The sequence below is a fragment of the Heliangelus exortis genome, chromosome 7 (genome assembly GCF_036169615.1).
Source record: "Heliangelus exortis chromosome 7, bHelExo1.hap1, whole genome shotgun sequence".
Lineage (NCBI taxonomy): Eukaryota > Metazoa > Chordata > Aves > Apodiformes > Trochilidae > Heliangelus > Heliangelus exortis.
In genome coordinates this window covers 1,890,015-1,916,230 of record NC_092428.1, presented here as the reverse complement: position 1 = coordinate 1,916,230, position 26,216 = coordinate 1,890,015, and the positions used below count along the sequence as shown (strand labels likewise).

The 26,216-nt window shown below is 38.6% G+C and overlaps 1 protein-coding gene across 4 annotated transcripts in view; it reads right to left on the bottom strand.

Moving 5' to 3' along the window:
- The window catches only part of VCL (vinculin), a 45,277-nt gene that overhangs the window by 17,724 nt on the left and 1,337 nt on the right, over positions 1-26,216 (bottom strand). For 2 of the 4 annotated variants that reach the window (XM_071748230.1, XM_071748227.1), the window contains exons 2-8: positions 15,024-15,094; positions 11,603-11,753; positions 9,628-9,736; positions 8,280-8,402; positions 7,859-8,019; positions 2,095-2,185; positions 986-1,133 (exon numbers count right to left, since the gene is read on the bottom strand). In XM_071748230.1, the coding sequence (XP_071604331.1) occupies positions 986-1,133; positions 2,095-2,185; positions 7,859-8,019; positions 8,280-8,402; positions 9,628-9,736; positions 11,603-11,753; positions 15,024-15,094 (854 nt within the window). Of the gene's footprint in view, positions 1-985; positions 1,134-2,094; positions 2,190-7,858; positions 8,020-8,279; positions 8,403-9,627; positions 9,737-11,602; positions 11,754-15,023; positions 15,095-26,216 lie in introns of all 4 variants that reach the window. The other 2 variants (XM_071748226.1, XM_071748229.1) reach the window with 1 other exon arrangement.

The window sequence follows — 26,216 nt, the reverse complement described above, 5'->3', positions numbered from 1 at the left end:
AGCTGAAGTTATTTACATATTAAACCAAGATATTAGTTAACTCTTTGTTAGTAAATCTCAGCCCTTTACTACATTGGCAAGTAGCTGAAAAACTCCTTATATTCAAAGGAAACCAGGTTATGGTGTTTCAAACCACATGGAAGAGTCATTTCTTAGCTCATCATCTTTATGCTTCCACAAAGGAGTCTCACACTTCCCAACAAAAAGGCCATAGTACTTAACACCAAAAAAAAAACACATGGCAAGTCTAAGGAGAATCATCTGCTGCCTAAACCCAAACCCCCTTCAATTCAAAAGAAAAAACAAATTGTGAAAATTTTGTGAAAAAACTATTTCTAATGGGAAGCAGAAAAACTGAAAAAAAGGCTCTGGTTAAATAAAACTCTATGCAAGAAATGCACAGGAAGTGCAGCAGAATTTATCTGTGACTGATAAGCAGCAACAACTCCTGCTCAGTCTATCCCCAAAAAAACATCTAAGACTAGAATATTCATGTATCCTCCAACCAGTGTATATATATATATACACACACACATATATATATATGCTCTTTAGAGCATATATATATAATAATGAATGAATATATATATATATAATATGAATATGAATATGAATATATAATAATGAATGAATATAATAATAAATAATGAAGCTTTACAGTCAAAGAGCATATATATATATATATATATATATATATAGCATATATGCTATATATATATATATATATATATATGCTCTTTGACTGTAAAGCTTCATTATTCATCTCTGCCTTTTTTGGAGGAGGGTTTTGTGTTTGACATGAAACCACCTCTCAGTAATTTTGCTCACATTATAAAATGAACACTTCACATATCAAAACATTTTTTTTTTTTATCAGAAGAAATTGAAGATAAAAAAAGCAAAATATAGGAACTGACCTGCTCTCCTACAGGTTAGGAAGTGTTTTAATAGTACTGGAAAACTGCATTAAAAGTAATAGATGTACCTTGCCCTGAGGTCAGCCAGTTGGTCAGTCATCTGGCCCAGTGTCTTGCATGTTCCCAGGATTTCCCTGCTTTCCTTGCCTGCACACAGCTCTCCTGCTTTGCCAGCTTCATCCAGGATCTGCCTGATGGCTTGCTCACCAGCATCCCCTAAGATGCAGGGTTGGTTGGTCAGTGAAAGAAAGAAAGATGCCATTCCTTGATGTCTGTGAGCTCACTGCTAAGCTCTTCATGTCATTCCCTGCATTAGGCTCAGACATTCTCAGTTATTTATCAAAACCTGAGATATACACCCAATGTGATAATTAAAATGGGCACAGCATTTCTGAAAGAATTTAGCACGACCTTAATGTGCATCACATGCCATGTGTTTCAAATCATTTAATCATTCTGCTACCACAGCTTCATTTCTCTGAACACTTCATTTACAGACTGAGATGTTCAGGCTGAGAAGGAAAAGTGCAACACAGCAAGATTCAAACAGCTTCAGCCACTTGCAAATCTGACTTGCTTTTGGCTACAGATGATGGAAAAATAAACATTCCTTTTACTTGCAATGCTCCCAGAAGTAACATGCCCAGTATAATCTGCTTTGCACCAAGTTCTACAGTTGTCATTGCATTTGTCCTTAGCTAATGACTTTTTTTAATGGTTCATTTCATTAATTATCAGTGTCAATGACAGACTTTGGAAACATCTTGGAGGTTTCTGGAATTGAGTGTGGCAAGGGCAGTGAGGTCAGAAGCAGTACAAGCAACAGCTCCACAGATAACTCACTCCCAGCTTTTACAACTGTATTATTTTGGCTTCAATTTCCAAGGAAGCTTTTCAGATAAAGTCTTACAAAGTCCATATGGAACCAGCTCCTAATCCTGTTTCATTTGCTTTTAAGTTGCACAAAAAAGGCAAAACTGTTATGGAAGTAAAGGTGACTGTACTTACAGCATTTATGGCATATTTTCATGTTAAAAATTGTGTCAAAACTGAATACAGGCTCCTTCAGAATGATCCACTATGGATTGCTAACACTTCAAGGCAAGTTTGTCTTAAGCAGATCTATTAATAGATCATTAAAAATAAAGAAATTTTGTGCATTTATTTTAATTATTACCTGGAGGTGCATTTGGATCTCTCAGCCAACCTTTTGCCTGATTCATCTTTGAATCTATTAAGGCTAAAGCTCTTTTCATGGCTTCTGTGTCCTTCACAAAGAAAAGAAACCATCACAATGATTATTAAAAAAAAAATTATAAATCAAAGCACAAATAATCAACACAGCCAAAGCTGACAGAAGTTCTAGAAAACCCATTCTACTTACAGAAACACTCATATAAGCTGCTCAAAACACATTTTTGAACTAGCAGTTCATATCACTTATTTCCAAGGAAGACAAACATTTTCAGTCACTCAAAATGCAGAAAAAAAGCATGCAATTTTAGTGAGTTTTCTGATCCTTTCTTTACTAGCATTCTATTTTCTAAAGTCAGAGTTTCCAATAAGCACACGCCTCAGAGTTAGTTCCTTTTTTTTTCTTTAATTAAGATCAGAGCACATAGAGAAGTTGTAACACAGAGGTTAGAGCTCCAAAAATGGAAACTGGGCAGGGAATTTTTACTTCTTACTTCAGTGTGAGAGGCTGCACATCTGCATTTTTCACCTGCTCTGCTGCTGAAAGTCAAACAGCTGCTGTTTGCAGCTGCCAGCTAATTCCTGCAGTTCCCAGATATGGAGATTTGTGTCTTAGGAGATAAACACATGGATTGGGCATGTGGTTGTTCTAAACTCAACTCCAGGAGCACCAGAGAAGCTGCTTCTTGGATTATTATGCTGCTATTATCCCACCCCTCTGCCTAGAGAAGATAAAAACATCCAATCTTGTTCCTCTGGGTCATCTCTTCACTAGAAGCCAGAATTTTTGTCTTATGCAAACAGAAAGACAATGAAAAGAGTAACAAGTACCTTAAGTAAAAAATTGGAGAAAAGGCAAAATAACCATGGAAATAATTTGAAATGCATCTAACACCCCATTATTAGTATCCAGATGATGAAAAGGCACCTGGCTCAAGTTATTCACTAAATCAGACTCTTATGAAGAAGAACCCACTAGCATCAACCATCAGCTGCTGGTCCAGCACGTGGTATCCCAACAACACAAGAGCTGCCACATCCTCAGAGAGCTCATTCTGCATGCTCAGGTGCAAAGCTGGAAGCATTCTGGCATTTTTCTTCAGGCACGTTGGTCTGCCAGCTGTTCCTGAGATGCTGGAATGTAATTCAGCAAGCAACTCACAGAAAGGTCACACAGCACTCCCCTGGGTGTTTTTCAAGGGCTCTTGACTCACAGCCTGAGGGAGAGCCCCAGAAACAGAACAGTTTTCACCTGAATGATTGGTTCTCAAATCTCCAAACTTGATCTCAGAGCTTAGGTCAGAACCTGTTTGAAAAAGCTTCAGAAGGGTAGGATATGCAGAAAGGGGTGGGAGGTGGGCACATTCTTTTAAAAAAAGCCATCTTGTCTACAGCTTGAGAATTGTGCATTTCCTAAATTACTGTTTGTCTTTTAAAAGTACCCATAAAAACCTTTCTGAAGGTAGGGGTTAGTTATCTGGTGTTCTATATATAGGCTGAGGCTACTCTAGGCTGGAATGAAAGGTCTACTGCAGGCCTGTCAACCCAGAAATAATTTGAAACAAAGAGCTAACTGAATTTTTAAAGAGACAACAGATGTTGCTCAGTGTTGCTGATGATAGGTGTGGGGTGGCTGAGAAAAGGGGAGTGTTGGGAAAACTGTCACTGCCACTCCCTTTTCACTGACTCAGGCTTTTGTGTTGTCTCAGCTGCCCACAGAATTGCAGTTTCAGCCACATTTCTAAGAAGCTTCCCAGTCTAAAGTCTTCCATCAGGGGACAAAAATCAAAGGTATTTTACCTTTTAATACACATGATTTTGTAATTGCTAGCACTGCCCCAGCAACCACAGGATCCATTTATCCTGTCTTATGGGGCCTAATAGAACAAGATTGCTCTGAAGTTTAAACATTGCTCTCCTGTGTGGCTCTGCACTCATGTTTGCAAAAAAACTGCATGTGACCTTTTCTTCTTTAAAAGAACCTGGTAAAATGCTGGTGTGGCAGTCAAAGGGTTCCAGAACAACTGCTCTTCAGGCACAGATCTCCCATCTGCACAGCAAGGAATCCCTCTCAGCTTTATCCTGATGAGGACTTTTGGTTGCAATGAGAAAAGTAATTTTTAAACAGGTAGTTAGGAAATTAGAACACATCCTTTACTAGCTTGGGTAGTGCTGCAGGTTTTTTTTTCTGCCACAGCTGTGTCTGGTGTCAGATGCCTGGGCAAACAACAGAGATGTAGCAATCCCAGAATGTCTGGACCTATCCAGCAGCTCAGGCTATTAAACAGGAAAAATAAAAGTAGAAATACTAAATCTAACAGAACAAAACAATTTCTCAGGGTTCTTACTGCCTGAAAGTACCTTGATGCTCCTGATTTCTGGAGCTGTTTAAATGCCTTCTTCCTAAGCAGCTAAAGATGTTTCAAATGGTACTCTTACCAGCAGAAAATCAGTTTCAAGGAAGAAAAAAAATCCTACAGCCATCCTGTGAAATTGCATAGAGTAGATTTATCAGCAGAAAGGGATTCTTTCCCTCCTCTCACCACAACTCCTCTGTTGGCAAAGGAATTTCATTAACAAAAGCAGCACCATTACAGATAAACAACTTACTTAATGAAGTCAAACAACTAGAGCAATGTTGTCTGAAGGAAAAAGAGCAAGCTGGCTTTCTGCAGATGGATTTCTAAGGCAAATCAGCTTTAGGAACGTGTTCAAGATACCTTTATGCATCACTTCTGCCACTAGCAAGAATTTTAGATTTTTCATGGAGCAGGTGGGATGGGACTTTTGAAAAGGAGAAAAAAAATTCAAAAAAAAGAGAAAATATCCTACACACTCCCTTGTTGAATATAAAACACAGCCCCTGGCTCAATCAAGTAGTCTAGTCTAGCAATATCTGCATTTCATTACCAAAGAAGGCAATGTTGAAGGAAATAGGCAAAGACAAGCACAAGGGATTGCTTAGTCACCATCCAGGGTTCAGCCCTGTAAGATACCAGATACTTCCCAGCTTCCTGCAAGTTCTAAACTGCCTCTTTCCATGGAAAAGGAACATATTTGAATTGAGTGTTACTTCAAGTTTATCTAAAAATAAGCACCAAGAAAGAGAAAGCTGAACTCTGTAAAATGAGAAGTTCAAAAGAAAAGATACAAAGCTATAAATGGAAAAACTAAACATAGATTTTTTTTTTCCCATTATTTTGTCAGAGATCAGTATTTGCTCATCATTTCAATTCTAAATCAACATATTATTTTAAAATATTCAGTGCTGGTGCAAGTAGAGATAGCTGCAATCCACTAACAATTATGAGCCTTTCAGAGCCTGGAAAGGCCAAAATAATTTACAAAAAAGTCTACAACTCTGTCTCCATATGCTGGTTCATTCTCTACTGTCTTTAGGTAGATTTTGTGATACATCAGTGCATAAACAACTCAAGGTAGAATAATAAACTCCAACATCAACAGATAAAAACCCAAGACTGTGCAAACACACAACACACCTCACTTGGCTCCAGCAAATTATGGGGAAAATGTATTTCCCTTGATCTCCAGGCACAAAATTGCATGCAACAGCAATCTAAAATAGAATTAAAGAGCTCTTCCACCTCCCTCACAGAAAAAGAGTAAGTCAGCCACTGACTATGCATGCAAACACAGGAAAAGATGTGCAAGAGGGGGCCATTAGCCAGCTAATGCCTGCTTCTTTATCCCACTGCATTTTTCAACTCAAAATTCTTTGCTGTAACTGTTTGGTTGATGCTCAGTGCCAGAGCTGCAAGTTGTCAGCATCCCTTAATTCAAACCCATCATCAAACTAAGAAGTTCTCAGCTCAGAACAGAATGATACATCCATTACAGGAGTCCCTACAAATTATTTATGCATTGTGCCTAACAACCAATATTTTCCACTTGGAAATACTGCTATTATGCCAGCCTTTTGCAAGTAGTTAGTTTTGGGGGTTTTTACAAAAAAATCTCCCAAATTTCTTATGCAAAATAAAACCCTGTTAGTATTTTTTAACATGCAGGCATGCTTAAATCTACAACTAAAACTGAATTTTAAAAAACACAGAACTAAGATTTGAAGCCTTAACCCAAAGAACATGAACCATTCCAACTGAAGGAAGGCTGCTGGTCAAATACTATGGAATGGGCAAAATTCCTGATTTAATAAAGCTTTCTAGGCATGCAGAAAGCTTGTTCCTGCATGACTGGACCCTTTATTTGTAGCTACAGAGACTGGTACCATAAATTAACAGAAAAGCATTCAGAAAGAATGTGTTCTGAAACCTTGGGCTAACTCTACACAGACTCAGGTCAACTTGCAATTACTTCTTTTTTGTGTGTGTGTGTGACAGCCAGTTCTAGACAGAGCTGGTAAGATCCTTTTAAAGCTTCCACAGTGTGTATAATAAATAAGGATGGTGTCACAGCTGGCACACAAATAAGAATTTGCACAGCACACAGCACAAAATCCCACAGACATGCTTTTTTGGGGGGGTTTAGTACAAGGTAGAGGTGTAGGGTGTGGAAGAAAGCTTACCTTCTAAAGGTGAGAAAAGGGTAAGAAACAGGAGAACAAAAACAAAGATGCATAAAGGAGTCATAATAAGGAAGTGATGGTGACAAAATAACTTGAGAGGCAAACTGAGGGTCAAGTGCCAAATAATAAAAGTTCAAGTGATTTTAATGCCTAGATTACATCAGTGTTAGGTTTCTTGCAAGATTTCATTTGTTAATAAGTCTGGCTTCAGGTCTCAATAGGTTCTTTAAATATTTACAGCTATTTGTTGCTCAAAGCACTAACCCCTAAAAAAAAAAAAAAAGAATCCCTTTGGCAATTTACCTTAAAGTACTAAAAAGAATTAGCAGCAATGTCACTTATGTCATTTGGAAGCCCATGAGACCACTTTTAGGATTCTCTCAGACCTGCCTTATGGTCTGCTGGACATTTCAGTGTGGATCACTTAAGAGCACCACTTATAAGAGGTTGCAGTCACTCACACAGCTTAAGACCAAGCTGTAAAGAACAAATGCTACCCCTACCCCAGATCACAGACATCAGGCTTATCCAGAAAGGCTGTTCAGCTGAACATATTTAAGACAAGGCAACATTTGAAATTTTCTTCCATGTCCAGACTAAAAATCTAGAGAACCTAGAAAAGGAAGAGGTGTTCAAGGACTCTTAAACAAATTGACCAAAAATTGACTAAAACTTCTCAACTTCAGGCCTTTTATACAAGGAATATGACAGCAGCCTCTCTTTTCTACTAGCATCTAGGAGAAAAATCTCAGGTAATCTTCACTTAAAAATATCCAGCTAAAAGACCAGTTTAGTAGTAAATTTTATACCCAACTTCCCTCTGTCAAATATGATCACGTAGGGCAGCTATACACTGAAAAAAAAAAAATCCTCCTAGAGGAATACACAATATCCCAGGATTTCCTAATCATCCCAAAACTAAACCAGGAAAAAATCCAAGTCTTCTGTTCAACCATTCAGCTGCAGTAAACCACTGAGCCACCCCCTCATGTGCCACACTCCTTTAACTCAGCTTATTGAGAGGTAGTTCTGAAAGGTACATTAATACAGTCACCTCTGAAGATCATCTTTGACCTTGAAGAGATCACAGAGATTACAGAGTGTTACAAAACTGAAGCACATCTCAGTCTTAACAAGAAGTTCCATTTTTATCTTTGTTACACATTTGTAGAGTTCTACACAGAAATGGAGGTGTGAAATGTACCTTGCTTGCCCAGGCATCTTCATCCCAGGAAGTGAGCTGTAACACTCGGATTATTTCATTTATCTCAGCACTCATCTTCTCTACTGTGAAATTACGATTTTTCAAGGCCTCTTCTATCCCCTGGGTTTTGGAGTTTTTCGTGGTTACAAAAATCTTCATAGCTGTGAAAATACCATAGATCAGGAAAAGGGACAGGCAAGACCTGATAAATGCTCAAGGTGACCTCCTGCTGCATTTTCTGCATTTCCTTTTGCACGGATCATTTTACCTCCAAGAGGCCATAGTTGTAATACAAGACTTACCTGCAAGGAGCACAGAAGGAATATCAGAGCTGTTATTTTTAATACACAGAAGACATTGTAACCCTGGTTCAAAACAGACAGAAATTCAGAGTGGTGCTAAAAATTCAAGCTGAAAATACCTGAAATAAGTACTGGCAAGAGCTCCTTCACAGTATTCATGGAGTTTACCAGCATAACTCTGTGCTCCTGATGGGTTAGTTCCTGTTGTCTCTCATCAATCATTTTGGCCATTTTTGTCATTCCTGGAGATAGAAGTCATTGAACATTTTCATTAAGAAAGAATATTAAATATTGAAGTCTGATTTGCAACACTTGAGCTTCCTAAACAACAAAGTGTAAGGAGTTAGGACAACTATATTGATAAATAAAAGACAAAAACACCTGACTATTTTAGGATACAAGGTCACTTCATGAATTCTGAAAGTTAATTAATAGGGTTCGGTTTTTTGGTTTGGTTTTGTTTTGTTTTTTTGCTTTTCTGTTAGGACTTGATCAAAGCCTTAATGGCAGAATGGCAAAAAAAGCAAATGTCAGGGGTTTGGGAGTTTGATAGCCTTGAGGTTCTACCAGAAGTCAAGAATTGTACCCATTTATACTTCAGTTCTGCTAGAAATATTTCAGTCTTCTAGAACTAGATTTTATTTTAGAGCAAATTTATTTTCCATAGCTAAGACCTGAGGTTTACCACATGAACTACCTGGATTTCTGCTCCATTTATGTGAGAACTCTTCAGCTGAATGTAACTTTAATCCCAGTATCTTCCTACATCACCACCACCACATCTAGATTTTACAGAGTGCTTTTGTTAAAAATATAAACTACTTCATGCTTGCTGAAAGTGAAGCTTTTGGAGTAGCAGGTGACAACAATTAATGGTAAATTTCCTCTAGGGTAACTCCAGTGCTTCACTTACCAATCAGTTCCTTCAGTGGAAGTATGAGTTAGCACAGTGAAGTAGTGAAGGAAAATTAAAGAATGAACAGTAACTCCTGCAATAGCTGGGATTTTGTGTTATACTGCAATTCCACTATTCCTGCAACCTCAAGATCCTCATACATGACAAGTGCTACTTTAAGAAATCCCTACTAGGCCTAACCATCTCAGTTAATACAGACAACTTAGCAGCTTAATGAACTTCATAGCTTTGAGTGCTTAATTACACAGCTTTTTTCCATGTCTGTTTTATTCCTTAGTCATGCCTGCTTCCTTCCCCCACATAATAAAAAGTAGGAAAAGTACAGTATGAATCATGTGTAGCACCTATAATTTACCAGCATCCTGACTCTCCTGCATTGTTGGAGAATGTCCATCAGCAGAGAGTCCCCAGTCACCCTCCAGTTTCAAATTCTTCCCAACAAACACTGTCAAAGCAACTGCTTTATCACTGTCAGAACTTCTCTGAGGAAAGGAATGGAGTGGAAAAGACTAAACTTAGTATGTTTGTGATAAGACTGTAGCAAATCAAACCTGGCCCTAGATTCTTTGTGTATGTCACCAAATCCTCCATAGTCTCCACTACTTCTGCCACAGTCAGGTATTCCAATATTCCCTTGCAGACACGGATGATTTTACGGACCTAAAAAGAAGGAATATTCCAATATTTAGGACATTTGAATTAGAAATGCAAGCTTATTATTAGAACAGAAGAGGTACATGCTATAGATGCTAACATGATGCAGGAGCAATCACCAAGATCTGATTAAGTTACCCACAGTGCTATTACTCACGAGTGCTGTATTGACAAGAACAATACTTAATCAGCATTCCACTACTCAAAAATGTGAAATTCTGCTTCCATTGTTTTCACTTTGTATGATAAATGAAGGATAACAGAGAAAATAGCTCATAAGGAAGTGCAATTAAGTAGGCTGGCATGAAGATTTTCGTTGCAATTTCATCAAAAGAAAATATTTAACTGGCATCACAAAGCAGAACAACATAGAAAGCAGACTCCAAGCTTCCAGTGGAGATTATTATTCACCAAAGAGCTTTATCTATGGATAAAGCATTACCCAGCAATTCCAGTGGGAAATGCAGAGCCAACACCTTAAGCTTTCTGGAGAAATCTGTGCAGACTGTTCTTTGTTTACCTCTGGGCATCTGCCTCAGCTTAATTTTTCAGTTGCTATCCTGATCCAAAACCAGAGTTTTCTGTCAGTTAATCTTCTAAGCTCCTGAACTACATTATTTCTGACACCATCACATACAACTCTCATTGAGGAGCAAGTAATTAACATTGCATTTGTATCAACCACAGTGTGCAGCCCCTGGAACAGATCATACTTTCCTCCAAAACTCATTTCAGCCTTGTCCCAGTGCTGGTTTATCTTGAAACATTTTGCATTTGTGAAAAGTTAATCATTCCAGACTAATGTTTTCTCTTTTGGTTAGCATGCAGTTGGAATAGTTCAGGGAAGCATTAACTCTACCAAAGTCAATTTCCCAAACACTGGAAGCAGGGAGATTAAAAGCTATTAACTTCATTGCAACCCTGTCTTTTAACACTTTGTAGTATCTATTAAAAGCTACTTAAAATAATGAGTAATCACAAATGCCATAGAGAAATCCCACTGCATTCATTTCATTTCAGAGGACTGTGATAACAGGTCCATGAGCTGATTAACTGAGGGATGAAGATGCTATGGAGTGCTCAGAAATGCAGGAAGAGTAATAACACAACTGCACAGATAATAGGTTGCTGCAGTGGTAAAATTCAGAATGAACATCAGCATTTCAAGCAGTGTGAGCTTCATTTCCTCACAGCACCAGGGTATTTGCTATTTAGAAACAATCAAGACTCCACATTCCCAGAAAGAGGATCACAACAATAAGCAAGATGTGTAACAAATATTTTCAAGTGCAAGGCACTCAAAACCTCTTCTAAGCTGCCTTTCAATTCTGTCTTTTTGGTCCATCTGAGGATGGACAACAACAGCTCTGAGCCACTTTCTAGCACCCAAAATGTACCAACTGTTACACCTATCAGAGCAAACTTGTGGCTGATCAGCTGGACACTCCATTTACAATACCTCCCATGCCTCAAGGCCAGTTAAATTGCCACAGCTAATGAATCAGACAGACATGGTAGGAAGTGGCCCAGGGTTGTTCAGTGAAAGGATACAGAGAATGAGGATCAGGAATGGGTATGAAGGGAACACAGAAAACCACCAGGATGATGTAAGACAGAGTTGATGGGATCTGGTGGTTTTTAATATCACAGGCAACGCCTAAATATGATGTCATACAAAGATGCTCTTAGCACAGCAACAAGTCTAAGCTCCTTCTGACAGAAAGGAATGCAAAATATGCTTCCAATCAAGCTAAGATGACAAACATGTATTAATCTACTCAGTAGTTTAGATTAGCTAATTCAGCTAGGTGGAGATTTGAATCAGTGACACTATTGTACAGATACCAATGTCTGTCACTTTGGGATTCCTACCTCTGCTTCATCAAATGTCAGAAGTAAGTCTGATGTTCCAGACAGGATTCCTCTTGATCCATCAATGAGGTAGTCACGAGCTGGGACTGAGTAAGGATCTGCTTGCAGCATCTGGGCTGCCCGAACAAGTTTGGTGCAGGCATTCTCCACTCTGTGGAGTCATCAGATAAAACTTGGTTAGTTTTTGCCTGTATGACAAACAGACTTGAGCAAACACTGGATTTGTTTTTAACTCCACTTCCCAAAGCACTGCAAGTGAACTAATCATACTATAGATCTACAGTTTCAAAAAGCAAGAGTGCTTATTGGATTTATTTTGAACAAGAAAATAAACTCAGCTGTCTGAGACAGTTTTCCAGAAGAGATGCAATCTTCCAGCACAGGGAATGTTTGGAGTACCCAAGTGGTACAGCAGTCAGTACAGTGTCATTAAGGAGAGGCCTCAACATGGTGAAACACTTTTACTTCTTAAAGTTATTCTTTTAGCACTTTACAATCAAAGTAATTGCTAACCTTTACCAGCCACATTAAGAGAAAAGAACAGTATTAAGAAAACACTGCTCCTTGAAGCTGGAGTGCAGCTCTTCAGACTGGTAACACTTACAACAGAAAATAGCATCCAAACAGCCATGAGATCCAAAGCTAAGGTATTGCAGCTTGCAATTCCAGACTTAAAAAAGGAGGTTTTGCAAGATATTACAGTGTGTCATTACACAGAAGGTACTACAATAAGCAAATCAGCTCTGAAATTAGGTTCCACAAAGCCATTTAACACAACAATTTTTAAATGTCAATAATAGAAACAATGAAAAGTTCTTGTGTTTGTTACCTTGTAATTATTTCATGGCAGCTCAGAGAAAGACAAAATTCAGATTTCACTTCCATGGTAATTATCTTACTCACAACTGTACTTTGTGGCAACACTGCCTGTGACTTTCCTCCATTCTGTCCCATTTCTTTGGCAGAAATCCAAGTGCAGACTAATACATGGGCTCTGGGCATGTCAGTGCCATGCAGTCTTTCAAGTTACATGAGGTTCCAACAAACATTAAACCCTTGTATTACAGCAATACTATATCTCTTATCACAACTTTTCCATGCTTTCTGTGACCACATGGATATGCTCTTTTATCATACTTTCAGCTAACTTTCCAGTAGTACTTAACTATCTCAGTTTCTCCCCCAGATTCCTTGTTAACACAAATGGCAGAACTTAATGGTTACATCTAAATTTAACTGTCCTAGAAATAAGACACTCCTTGCAGGAAAACATTACCTTTTTTTTCAGGCATTAAAGTTTCCAGCTAATGGCTCCCTGGAGCAGATCAAATTGGGCAACTGACTTTACCATAACCTGCTCTTTGGTGAGACATCTGCTCATTTCATCAGATGGTGGCCACTCACAGCTGAGGAAGAAAACACAGGAGGACTTCCAGCCAGAAAGTGGGAATGATCTGCTTGTTACTGTGCAATGCTCTTGTATCAAAGCCCACTGACTCTGCTAAATTACATTTCTCTACTTGCTTCTCAAATTTATTCTTTTCAGCTCTGCCAAGAAAAGGATTGAACAGATCACATATTCATCAGGCTCAGAGCTACAGCCTCAGAAACACTCAGTTTCCTCCAGCTTGATTTCATGGCTGTCTGTTTACACCAATAATTATCTCAAGGTTTGCTTTTTCATTTGTAAAGTAAGGAATTGACTTTCTTAACTCATGTTACTGCATCTAAGATAGTACTTACTATGTGAAGTTGGTTTCATTACCCTGACAGACAGCTTTGTTTCCCACTTGTCATTATATCACAATCAAAGCAGTCATGAATTGCTGCAGAAAAAGTTCCTGCACCCAGCAGCAAGTGGTACTATTTCTGTAGCAATTTAACCATTTGTCTCCACAGTTTGCTAAGTGTTGATCAAAGGCTGGTTGCAGTATAGCAAATGAAATCTCTTTTCCTTATTTTCTTTATTATTATCCGGGTGAACAAGAAGCAGGGAATTAGCTAAAAACTCCCCAGCTTCTAGAAAATGAGCACAATCATAATTGCATGTTTGTGTACAGCTCATCAAGTAGCAAGAAAAACTTTTGGTCTTATTTCAATACCTAAACAGTCCCCTTAAGAAAGAAGTTTAAAAAAATTAAAAAAAAACAAAAAAATCAAACCCCTCTGCACCCAAACAAGATCACAGAACAGGAACACAGCATAACAAAAACTGTCTTGGATTGTATCAAAGGCCCACTTGGCTCAGTATTCTGTCTCCAGAAGTAGTTGCCTTAGGAAGGTTTAGAACAGGATAAGCATTTATCATACTTCCTCTGGGCACTTTCCCATCCTCCAACTACTTTCAGTGCCTGGGATTTCCTGCAGTTTGTTTAATACCCACAACAGATTCCTGTAAGGACTTACCTATTAACTTCCAAACCTACATATTTTTTCCAGTGCATGACTTGTACACAAAGAAGCTCTCCCTGGGGTTGGTTTATAAACTGCCAGCTTAAAGCAATGCTTAAATCAAGTTCCTTCACAGGAAGTACAGGCTTTCAGCATCATGAATCTCATAATTCCTTTATCAGGGCTTCAGTCCCCTCTTTCACCTCTCCCAGCCTGAAGAGTTTTGCCTTTGCTCAACTATTTCATTCTTGAACACTTATGTAAATGTGACCTGGTCCTAGGCAATTTTTTTTTTTAACTATTCATTTTGTCATCCTACAATGAAACAAACTAAATCCTTTTTCACTGCCTAAAGAAATTTCTTTAAACATAATCTCTGTTCTCTATTTCAGTGCTTTCTTAGATGCCTCAACAATTTGTTGTTTTGACTATTTGCCTGTTTTGTGTTTGGGAATCCAGTAAAATAATTATTCTGTACACATTGGACAGTGAGAGCAGAGAGGTCACTACATTCATGCAGCTGCAGAGCAATGTCACTTCAGTGAGAATTTGTCACTTGGCAATAAGAAAATTGGCAATTCCACAACAAGTATGAATTGTAAGAGAAACTTAGTTGTCCTTGAACAGCAAACCTTGGAATTAAAAATCCTGATAACTGCTCTCCTAGGGTTGGAAGGAACCTTAAAGACCATCTATTCACTTTTCCACCAACCAAATCAACAAGCAAAGAGTGAGAACACCACGTTATCTCTGACACTGTTAGACAAAACTAGATAAGTAGCATTGTTCCTCTGGTCTTTTGTTTTTAAAGAAAGAAATACCCTAGCTATATACTTTTATACAGCCCATGTAGTAGGAAAAGTCACTGCTGATAGAAAGGTCTCTCCTGAGCAAAGCCTTAAGACCCCAAAAAGCTATTCCAGCATAAGAACATTTTCCAACCTATCCAGCAGAAATGAGCAGCAATGATCTATCATTAGAACAAGTTCCCTGTGCCTACAGTGGAGGATTTACAATAAAATGAGTTTACTTGATAAATGCTGGGGGCATGTCCCTTTTCAAGATCTGGTCTTCTGTTGTCTGCACAGTCTCTTTTCCAACCTGCAGGAGAAAGAAATCATACTTGAGATTCAGAATTTCACTGTAAAGCCCAAATCAATAGTGAAACACCAAAAAAAAAAAGAATGGATTTGTACTCATGGTAATTCCTCTCACTATGTTTGCTGTGTCTGAGACCACTACACACTGTGGTTTAGACTCATGTTGTGGAAATCTTATGCTGTTTCTTGCCAACATCTCATCTTTTCCTTCTTCCCATTCTCCATAGAAACACCACTGGTTTTTTGCTGCACTTAGCTGTAAAAACTTTATCACTGTGAATGATGCAGGCTTCCCTCCCTCCTTATTCCCACAAGCCAGAGACCAAAATCAAAACTGGAAGAAGTTACCTCATTTTGCTACTCAATCTAGTCTATTAGAAAAATGTAGTTGATTACTGAAAATACACCACGCATCCACATTCACACCATCCTTTAGGCAAAAATAATTATGCAGCAGCTAATAAAGAAGGAGATAGAGTGAGAACTGGAGTTTTCTATACACTGGCTCTTGTGTTATACAATGGAAGTCTTTATAGTTGGTAGCTGGCTCTCTGAACTGTGAGATCACCAACTTGACAAAATATTTCCAGCTCCTTTGTTCACTGTATTTTCCAGCTGAATAAGCTATTCAGAGAGGCATCACAAAGCAGAAGGTCTTTAACCCAGACACTACTTTGTGTTAAGAGCTGCCAGGCCTGCTCAAGCTAGACAAGATAGCCCTGACAATCCCATCAGCTGAGCTTTGAAGCTTCACTGGGGTTTGGCAGAAGCTGCAGTGTGCCAGTATGCACAGCACTTGCCAATTCTCATGTGGTGCAGCCTTCCAGAAGGACCATTTCCTTGCAAATTTATGCTGCTTACCATAAACTTTCTTTCCCTAGCCTGGTCCTTGCAGAAGTACATTGCCCCCTGGTATTTTGGTTCAAACACACTCAGCCTAGCCTACATTTATAATTTTATTTTCTTCTTCTATTAATGCCAGACTCCCAAGTGGCCATATAGTATGGAGGGGGCAATCTTGGGACAGGATTACATGACCCACCAGGGAGTAGGCCTGCTTTGTTTTATTTATTTCATTGCACTCATTAAACACCTTTGTATTTCTTACATGTTTGTATGCATACATGCATGTTAAAGATGAGACAGAAAAGGAGGAATCTGTATTAACTTTGGATTACACATCCCTCAGACAAAAGGCTGTCAAGCAGGTGAAAGTGAAGAGTAATATTTATTTCCAAAGAACCATGCCTTTAAGGTTTAGTTCTCTGGCAGCTGTACCAACCTGCATCTAGTTCAGTATATTGTGTATTTTAAAATGCACAATATTAAAATGTGTATTTTAAAATACACATTTCTGAGGATAGGCAATTTCTAAAGAATGCATAAAAAATAAAGTTAACAATGGGAGGGGGGAAAATTCAGTTGGAAATTCATTCTAACAATCATTATTGGTATTTCATATTGAACAGGCAGTCAGAAGCAACCAAGAAAAAGCTTCTCCCCAAGTGACAATACATCAAGCATCAAGTTAAGTTGCTTCTAGTTTTGTTAGACCACAGAAAAAGCCATTTTCATCCAGTCTGGAGAGCACATGTCTCTTCTGTAAGAGGATATATCCAGGGTCACTACCTTAAAAGCACTATCAACTAATTATAGATAGTTTTATGCTTAGTTCATATATTTATATATACACAGATACATATGGACATTCTTTGCTATGGCTACCAAGGACCTTTAGTCTTCAAAAAGAAGTAACACATAGGATATGAGTCAATTCCCATTTTCATTTTTTTGGAGCAAGTTTTAACCTCAAAACTGCCCTAAACTCCAGAGACTTTTCTCTTCCCAGTCCATCACAAAGCAGAAACACTCCTATAAAACCCTGTGGCTCAAAGGAAAGTGCTTCATATTTACATAACCATTAAATGACCTTCCCAGAAGTTGCTCTTTGCATCTGTGGCCAAGGTATAGAAGCAGCACCTAAAGCAGAAGTGTACTCCCCATGCCATTTAGCAGGCAAAGTCTCAAAACACAAAACCACATTAATGACTAAAAATACACCATGCCAAACGAGTTTTGTGGGGTTTCCTTTTTAGCTTTGTGGTTAGGGGCATTTGATTTGTTTCTTTTGTTCCTTACTTTGTGTTTGAATGAGATCTTGTTTCTTCAGACTGAATTTTACATGACCTAAGCAATTTTTTTAGTGTAACAAAAAGTAGAGATTCATCCAACTCTACCTACTCCATACTTTAATACTAAATAAAGAAAAAAGAAACTGATTCAAGATATAATATCTACCCATTCCCCGTTTCAGACAGAAGCCTTGTCAAACTTCACCTTATCACAGAACAATTATCTGATAAACCTGTTTTATTTCTATGCAACATCATACATATATATAAAAAAAAAACCAAACCACAACAGGGTTCCTAGGAGGCAAGAATATCTGAAACCCAAGATAACCTTCCCCTAGCAAACTGGAAAGCAACAATCTCAGTGAAATAGAAATGTCTGTTTTTAAATAATATTGAAGTGGCCATTACTCATGGTTCTAAACAAACTGCTCTGGTTGCTGTAGTAAAGAGAACATAACTTCTTGAAAGCTGTCCCAGGCCAGAGCAGCACAGGGTAATGGAAGCTCAAGGAAAACTTCAGACAGTTTTATAGCTACAATTTGTACCCATCCATATTTCCATACTCTTGAGCTACTTCCCTGCTTGCTCCCTGCTACTTCACAACAGGGAACAAGAGGCAAGCAAGTCTGAAATGTAAAGGAAATGGGACACAGAAGCCAGGGGGTATACATGGCCACTGAAAAGCCTCCTAGGAATGCAGCTAGAAAAACCAGGGAGAGATTGCCATTTCCTGCTGCTTTTGGCTTTTGACCTTGCTTGTAGGTCTCGTGCACTCTGCCACCGATTAGAGGACAGCCAGAGTATTTTAAACTCCCTGCTGGGGAGTATTTTTCTCCATGGAAAAGCAAGAGGTAAACTTTCTGATCAGGCTGAGATTTTTTTCTCATTACCAGATTTGCATCTTTCTGTCCTGTCTGCTTCTGCTGCAGGAAAGACAAGACATGAGCACCCCACAGGGTTCCTCTCCCTTTCGTTTTAGCGTGCTGGATGTAGCAAAACACAGCTGTCCAGTGAGAAGGAGACAATAACACACACAAATATTTAGTATTTGCTATGACTCTTCAGTGACAGCAGCTTCTACTTCACATATCAATGCCTACAATCCATCTCAAACCAGAGTTGCCAGTCTTTTCCCCCTACCCCACATACTGAGAAAGCAAAACTGGCCTAGATTTTAAGACTATGAACAAATGCATCAAGCAGAGCTAGAAGCAAGCCAAAGGTACACTAAATTTATGCCTACTCCTTCCTGGGAGTAGTAATAAGGTACAACTACTTTTTAAAAACTTGTCTGTGTTTTTCTTTCAAAGACTCTCTTGGAAGCAATTAACCAAGTGAATTTCCAATTTCCCCATCATTCCACTCCTCCCTTGCTCTGAATTAAAAAGTGTGATTGATATTTCACTTGCAATTAGCAAGTTTAACACTGATTTAAGAAGCTTTAAGTTTTCCTTCTTGTCTGTGGGGGAACAGGTCAATGCAATTAGAAGATGAAAAATATGTCCAAAAAGAGCCAGGCAGATGAATTCTCCTCCTGCCTCTAGTTGACACCAAATCAACAATTCACAAATACCACCAAGAAAACCACTTTTCCTTCAAGCCAGGCATGAGCCTGCTGAATCAGAGCCTGACAACTTCTCCTTGCAGCTCATCTGGAAGCTGCACACTGGCTCCTGGTTTTCTCACCATGACCCTGCAGTCTGCATTCCAGGCATAGCACAGAGCAGTTTCCAAGTCATCTGGCAGGAAGTCAGCTCAACTCAACTCAGTCCCTCCAGCCATCTGGTCCCTGGTTGGGGCAAACTGACCTACCTGTCCACACTGGGGATTAAGACAAATTCAGCTGGCTGGAAGCTAAGGAAATCCTGCTCTCCAAGAGAAAGGCACAACCAGGCAACAAGAACCAGAAGGAAACCAGAAAGTGATATCACTTAGGTACCAAAAGACTGAGTCATGCTGCTTAATGTCTACTCACTGGTGAAGAGGCCAGAGTTGGAGCTTGGAATCTTTAGCTAACTAAAGGAAACAAAAGCACATCCACATTATGTGGGACTTTTTACACAACTATTACAGCTTGGAAATTATTTCTTTTATCAACAGAAGAAGACAGTTTCTTCTAAACCAGTATTTCCAAGGTAGAACTATTTAAAGACATTTTAACTCCACTTTCAAATAACACAAAAGCTCTGACCTATTGAGATACTTTAACACAGAACTGAACATTCAGGTTGGCTACGAGGCACTGAATTTTAGGGCCTTCTATTGGTTATATGCAGACTTGTACTGACTTCAGACTGTTCACTGATTTTCCCTCTTCCACAGAAAGGTCAGCACTGCTTCCCTTATAAACTCCCTCTGAAAGCATCAGCGGCTCCAGAGTAACAATTATTCTTTTTTTCCAAGATCGAGACAGCAACAGTTTCCAGCAGGAAGACAACATTTATAAGGAAGAAAAAGCAGTTTGAACTAGGGGTACTAAGACACAACAAACCTGAATAAAGTCTCACTTTTAGCACGTGACAGGGGCAAAGGTAAATATACTGTTTACATCAGTATATAAATGGAAGAACACTCCTCTCTCTGCCATTTACATGACACTGCTTTTAAGCACATTCTAAAAGTAATTTTTTTTTGCCAAAGCCACTTCTAAGCAATTATGAAATTCTCCCTCATTTCTCCCTGTGACACTGTTCCAAGTTACTGAACTTGCTCTCACATGCCTGTCACCAGTGCTGGCTTATTCACCTGCAGCTTTGTCAACAAACTATCTGTTTTCATTATCCTGAGAGGTTACAAAACCCAAATGGGTTTAGTGCTGTGTATTCAAGCAGAAGGAATACCTAAGCAAATAAGGTAGCATCTCTCAAGTCAACCTGCAAATGCAAGAACCAGATGGAATTATGTCCCTGGTTGGCTTTGTTTATTCCTTGTGTTTCCCCCTAGGGAAACACCTTCATACAAAGCAGCTTTATAGATAAATGGTTTTTACTTGTTTTTGATGTTGTATTAAAAATATCTGCCTGTGCTTACTAACACATGGTTGAGGCAACAGAAACAGCATTCATCTTTTGGCATGAGCCCTACCACAGTAAATGTTTCTTCAGCAAGATCTGAATTAACATGGTATTTTACAGTGATTATCCACATTCTGTAGCATATCAATTTGTCTTTCATAAGAGTCTCATTTTACTTGACTAACACTTAATTCAAGCATACAGTAAGTTCATGCTGTAAATCACTCACCTGTTAAATGTGATGTTTTAATTAGCTACAACAATATCTACTTGAATTAAACAGAATAAGGACTAGAACTGGTGGCTGTTTTCCAAGGGGTAGTGCCCATTTACAGCACCATTAAAAAACTTCACTGTGTCAGAAACTTGATACTGATTATTTTCCAGCTTGATTTGGCCTTCAGTGCCTCTCACCACTTACAGGGGTTTTGCAAGGAATTCAGCATTCATGCCATCAGGTCTGAGTTAGATGAAGACTTACCCAGCTGTTAAATTAATATTTAATAAGAAGCTTACTATAAGGTCAAGTAACAAACTGCTTTTCAAATCCAAAATCCACCACTTGATTTTTTTCGGAGAAAAAGGGAACTTTTTTTAAGTGGCACATGACAGAGCAGCACATCTTCAATTGCTACACTGAAGTCAGTGGTTTGGCCATCACAATCCTGTGGTTTTGTCATTGTTTCAGGGCAAGCTAAATAAAAAGTGACCTTTTCAGGACTACTCCGGAGTTCGAGAGAAACTCCATTTGTTTACCTCGGTTACTCAGCACAATTATTATGCTGGGAGAGCCGCAACCACAACTACACTTCTGAAAGTGATTTTTAGTGCAGTCCAAACACCAGTTTGCTAACTTGTTCTCTCACCTAAAACCTAGGTTATGCAGTCATTCAGGAGTTTTTACACTTAGGAATTTTCTTTCAAGCTTTGTTTCTGTGACCTGTCTGCAACCAAGTCAGCTTTTGAAGAATTTGCTGAAGGTGCTGAAATGGGGGGGGGGGGAAAGGAGGAAGAAAAAAAAATACTTTTTTAACTCAATCTTGAGCAAAGTTACAAAAGTAATAGGATTTTAAAAGCAAACAGATACACCAACACAAGTAACCTTCCCAGCAACTTCCAACTGGATGCTTGAAGCAGCATTTTTATATAGGTAAAGCTCCAGAAGAAAATTCAGTGCACCATACACCTGAAGTTTCTGTAAGTACATGGGTCAGTGTTAACAAACAACAAGGTTTCCAGAGTTTAAACAAGAGGGTCAAACATGCCAGTTTGCATTCAGCTACATCTTAGCACTAATAGTTTCATTCAATTATGTACTGCTATATAATAAATATATAATAGATAAATTAAATAATAGATAAATGGATTAATAATTTGTTGCCTACGCACAGACAGATATTTTACTCATAAATTAGAAGTTCACTTGTTCAAGACATAACCACAGTTGTGCTCCCAAGGAACCAAAGCCACCCAAAAACTTGTGGAATTCACAAGTTATCTTTCTCTCATAAATATCAACTATCAGGCTGGTTGCCTGCACCTTCTGAGGAATTATTTGTGCAGGCAAAAAGCAAAGCCTGCATAAGAAAAAAAAAAAAAGTTTCATTAATTCTTCTTCCCTCAAAAACCAGCTGCAACAGGCAGCCTCTTTCAACCCCAGGAAAAGGTTTGAAGGCAGCAGAGGAAATAACTCAGTTGGAATAACTGAAGTTCCAGATGACAGCTTTTAATAACATCCCTGCTTGGTATGAGGAGTCTTCAGAGTCTTCTGCAACTCAAGAGCTGATACCCAGAAAATGGCTGAAAGACCAGAGTGGGCTTGACTGGTTCAGCCTTTAATAAGTTTTCCTTTTCGAAGCACCTGCTTCTCACATCACAGACCAAACTATTTGATGGAACCTTGGAAAATCAGAAGACAAAAAGAGAACAGTCATAAAAAAAAAAAAAAAAAACCAACAACAAAGCCTGTAAGAAAGAGTAAAACACAATCTGAAACAAGAGCTTAGGAACACCACACACAGGCTGTACACCAGAAAAGCAGGGATAAAAAGCTACTCTTAGCTCCATGTGTAACCGCTGCCAAAATTAAGCAGTCCTCAATGTAAGGACTGAATAGGACTGGCTTGTTCTCTACTTGGGAAGAGTTATTGGCAAAAAAAATCCAATTTGGCTTTGGTTCAAGACATCTAGTTGACTTGGAACAAGAAACATACCCTAGCATTTGCAACAGGCTAATGATCTCCAACATCATTTCCAGTAACTGACAAGCACCAAGACCACATGTTTGCTAACACATTTTTAACACCACTGCAGGGTTCCCCCTGCCCTTATCCTCTCAAGGACTTGCTTCATCAATCCAAATTTCAACTATCATGGGAAAACACATGTAAGTTACCCTGCTTCTGTTCTGGAGCCACACATTTCTGAGTGTAGACCATCCCAAGCCATGTTTTGAGTTTGTTTTATTAAACTCTTTCTTGTTTCAAAGCACAAAGCTCAGTGACAAGTAGGGAACAAGATGGAATCACTAAACACTGGTCCTTGATCCATATTTAAAAACTCCTCCCTCATTGGTTTAATTCACTTCTGTAGCAGGAAGCATATGTTAAGTTTTCCTGAGCAGGAGCAGTATGCTCCATATTGATGGCATATGGAATTTTTTTAGTCCAGCTGACACTTTTAGGTTATCCATTTCACAATAATCTCAATTTTTATGCCCCAAAAGCAAGCTGTGTGTAACTACAAATGGAGGCATCCAGTACCTCTGGGCTCATTTAAAGGATCAGAGAACAAAAGATTGCTTTTAAAAGCTGATGGGAGAGACTGGTATAAATTAAGTCCCCTACCATAATTACAGAACAAAAAGATGATTCCATTCAAATCAGAAGCTGATTTATCACTTACTTAAAGATAATTCTTAACAGATAAAGGAGGAAAGTTTATTATGTGTTTCTTGCTTTCACAAAGTTGCTTTCTGCCTGATTCATCATTCATCACCCTTCACCCTGCCCCTCCCCTGGACACACCCTAATGGGTTTCTCTGCTTTCTCAGAGCATATGGCCACAGTTCCCACAACATGGTCAATTACCCCTAAAGAAACTGTAGGTACCCTGATGCATAATATTCTATTAAAAAAAAAAAAAGTTTTTTATTTTAAACACTGTCTCTCCTAACACTAATCTCAAGTCTCTACTACACATGGACAAGACCCACAGAATCATCAGGGCTCTTTTAGCTTATTCACTTGTCACCAAGTTTTTTTTGAGTTCTGTAGATTTCAGAGGAGTTGATTTAGCAACCCAGTTCTTTCAAGTTGAAGATACTTTAATACAATAAGCTGCAGAGGGGGATACACACATCTGTACATATTCCATGACAAGTTACTTACAGAATCCATACAAGGCAGTAAGTGAATCAGTCTTAAAACATCAGAGTAAGAATATGTTTTTTCTGTTTGGCAGTAATATAACATTACTCTGAACACAAATGTTTGTAAATTCACTACTGGAAAATGGAGATTTTTCTCCTCCATGAACTGAATTTATACAGTGTGTGTGATAGGCTTAGATTTTCTGCATCATCTTAGATAAAAAAAATCCCTCTTTTTAAAGAGAGACTAAAAGATTGACAGATGTCTTATTTCAAAAATTAGAAAGCCACTGGATGCCTCATTTCTTCCCAGTGAAGTCTGACCAGTTAGAATTCAGAATTTCACTTTGCTGCCCACTAAACTAACAGCATAGTTATTAAGCTCCAAATTATTTCCTGCCTATAGAGCTTGACTTTTTTTTTTCCACCCAACCAATTCTGCTGTCTTAGTGTTATATCTTTAGCTAAAAAAAAAAGGAAAACCAACCAACCAACCAAAAACCAACATCAAACCAAACCCCAACCCTCCTGCTAGGCACACATCTGCTCCAAATACCAGCCAATAAAAACATTAAGATCTTCAGTACAAAAAAGGACTGATTTAGTACATTAGTAATCTTGTGATAATAATTTGAAGCCTCTCCCTCAAATTCTTGGCTCTAGCAAAGGTTATTTTTGCACAAAAAGCTCTGCCACCTACCTCTACAGGCATTTTTTTGTGCATGGGTAACATGTACCTTACCTCACAGTTCAGAAATTTCAGCAAGTTACTTCAAACCAATTTGAGTCTTGTTCAGCAAAAGCTGTGCCCTAATGGGATGTTCCAGCTAGAGCAGAAATGAACCATCCAGTGTTGGGAACTAGTACAGAAGTGCAGAATACCAAGGCTTTGGTATTTACTAAGGGAAAGAGACTGTTACAGATGATTATTTTATTAACTTCAGCCATGACCTGGACTTTCTCTTACCTAGGATTACTTTACAATTGGGTTCTGACAAGGATGCATCCCTCCAGCAGTTCTTGTTGGGTGAGTAAACCTTACATTAAAACAAAATAAAACAAGCAAAACAAAACCCCACAAAACTTATGATGGCTTCAAGCAAACATTAAGATACAGCACATCCCTTGCTGACAGATAAGAGAAATGCACACTGAATGGCAAAGTGAAGAAGTTCTCAGAGGTCTGTAGTCAAGTTATGTAGGAGAAAGACATTAACACTATTAAATGACCTAAAAGGGAGTAAGTCTCTCATATCTATCAACCTCTGTTCTTAGAGTACTGTGTTAACTCCAGCTCATCAGTGCCAACAAAACCAAAACAACTTTTGATAGCCACCTCCTGAATTCCTTGCTCATTTCCCCACACAGTGCTTCTCATAGGCCTTCCCCAAGAAGGGGTCTCAGCACTTCAAACACTTGTCAGCAGTTACTTTCAGCTGCAATCCTTACATGAATTAAATATTCCATGTCCCAGACTGCAGAGTCCTTGCTGTAGGCTGGGGAGCCAAAGAATGGTGCTGCTACGTGTGACAAGTTAGATAGGAAACAGAACTTTCCTTCTGTATTCTTGATAATGTAGTCAAAGCTGTATTCTACCAGATCATGGCATCTTTCTTCCAAGTACTACCTCAGATGACACCACTTCTATTAGCTCTTTGTGAATTTAACACAGGAAAATAATTGAAGCCTTTCCTTTTATCTAGCTAGCAGGCAAGAAAGGAAAAGTAGAAAATTCCAAAAGAGTCCAAAATGAAAGAAGAGCTGGCACGAGCAAGCTGCAGAAAGAAAGCAATTATGCTTCTGCATTTCTCTCATAAATACTACTTTATCAGATGAGGTTTCTTTTTGAAAGGAAGGGATGTGGAAGGAAACTAGTCACACAACCCAGTGATACAGACTAAGCTCAGAGGCAAGGCCTTATTCTAAGGTCTTCCTTTCAAGGAAAAGAATTTCATACCCACAGGCTTGACACCACAGTCACTGTAGCTATCACACCAGTTCACTAATCCAGCCTGGGGCTCTTCATGAAAATAAGAGAGTTTCAGCTGAAGTCCAACAAGGAGCACAAGTGTTCCAGACAGTGCATCCTGTATAATTCCTGGAGTCATGGGGACCAGAGAGTTGTAGTTACGCTGCAGTGAACTAAAAAAAAAAAAAACCAAAAAAAAAACCCCTTCCAGTGGGAAGTTATTGTAGCACTAGCAAGTATTACAGGCCAAATTCTGAAAAATGCATCACATGCATTAGTCATCTTGACAGCTTCTTAAACCCACAAGCCTCATGATTACAGTGCATTAACAGATCACTTTACAGTGACAGAGTATCTTAACCCTAGGTAGCCATTGCATTTTAAGGCAAAGTTTACTGGTCATGGATATCAGTTGCCACTAACTATTAATTCTACAGGATTCAAAGTAAGCAAGGAAGACCTGATGTTCAAAAATCAACTCAAAGCATCTGTAAATTAACATAAGTACAATGTAAGTGTTACCAGGTAATTCTTAAAATAGAGGAGGATAGAACGTCACAGTGCTTTCTATATCAAACCAAGACACTTCTGCCTTGCAACAGTTTAATATTCTTTCAGTGCAGATGGTTATAAAA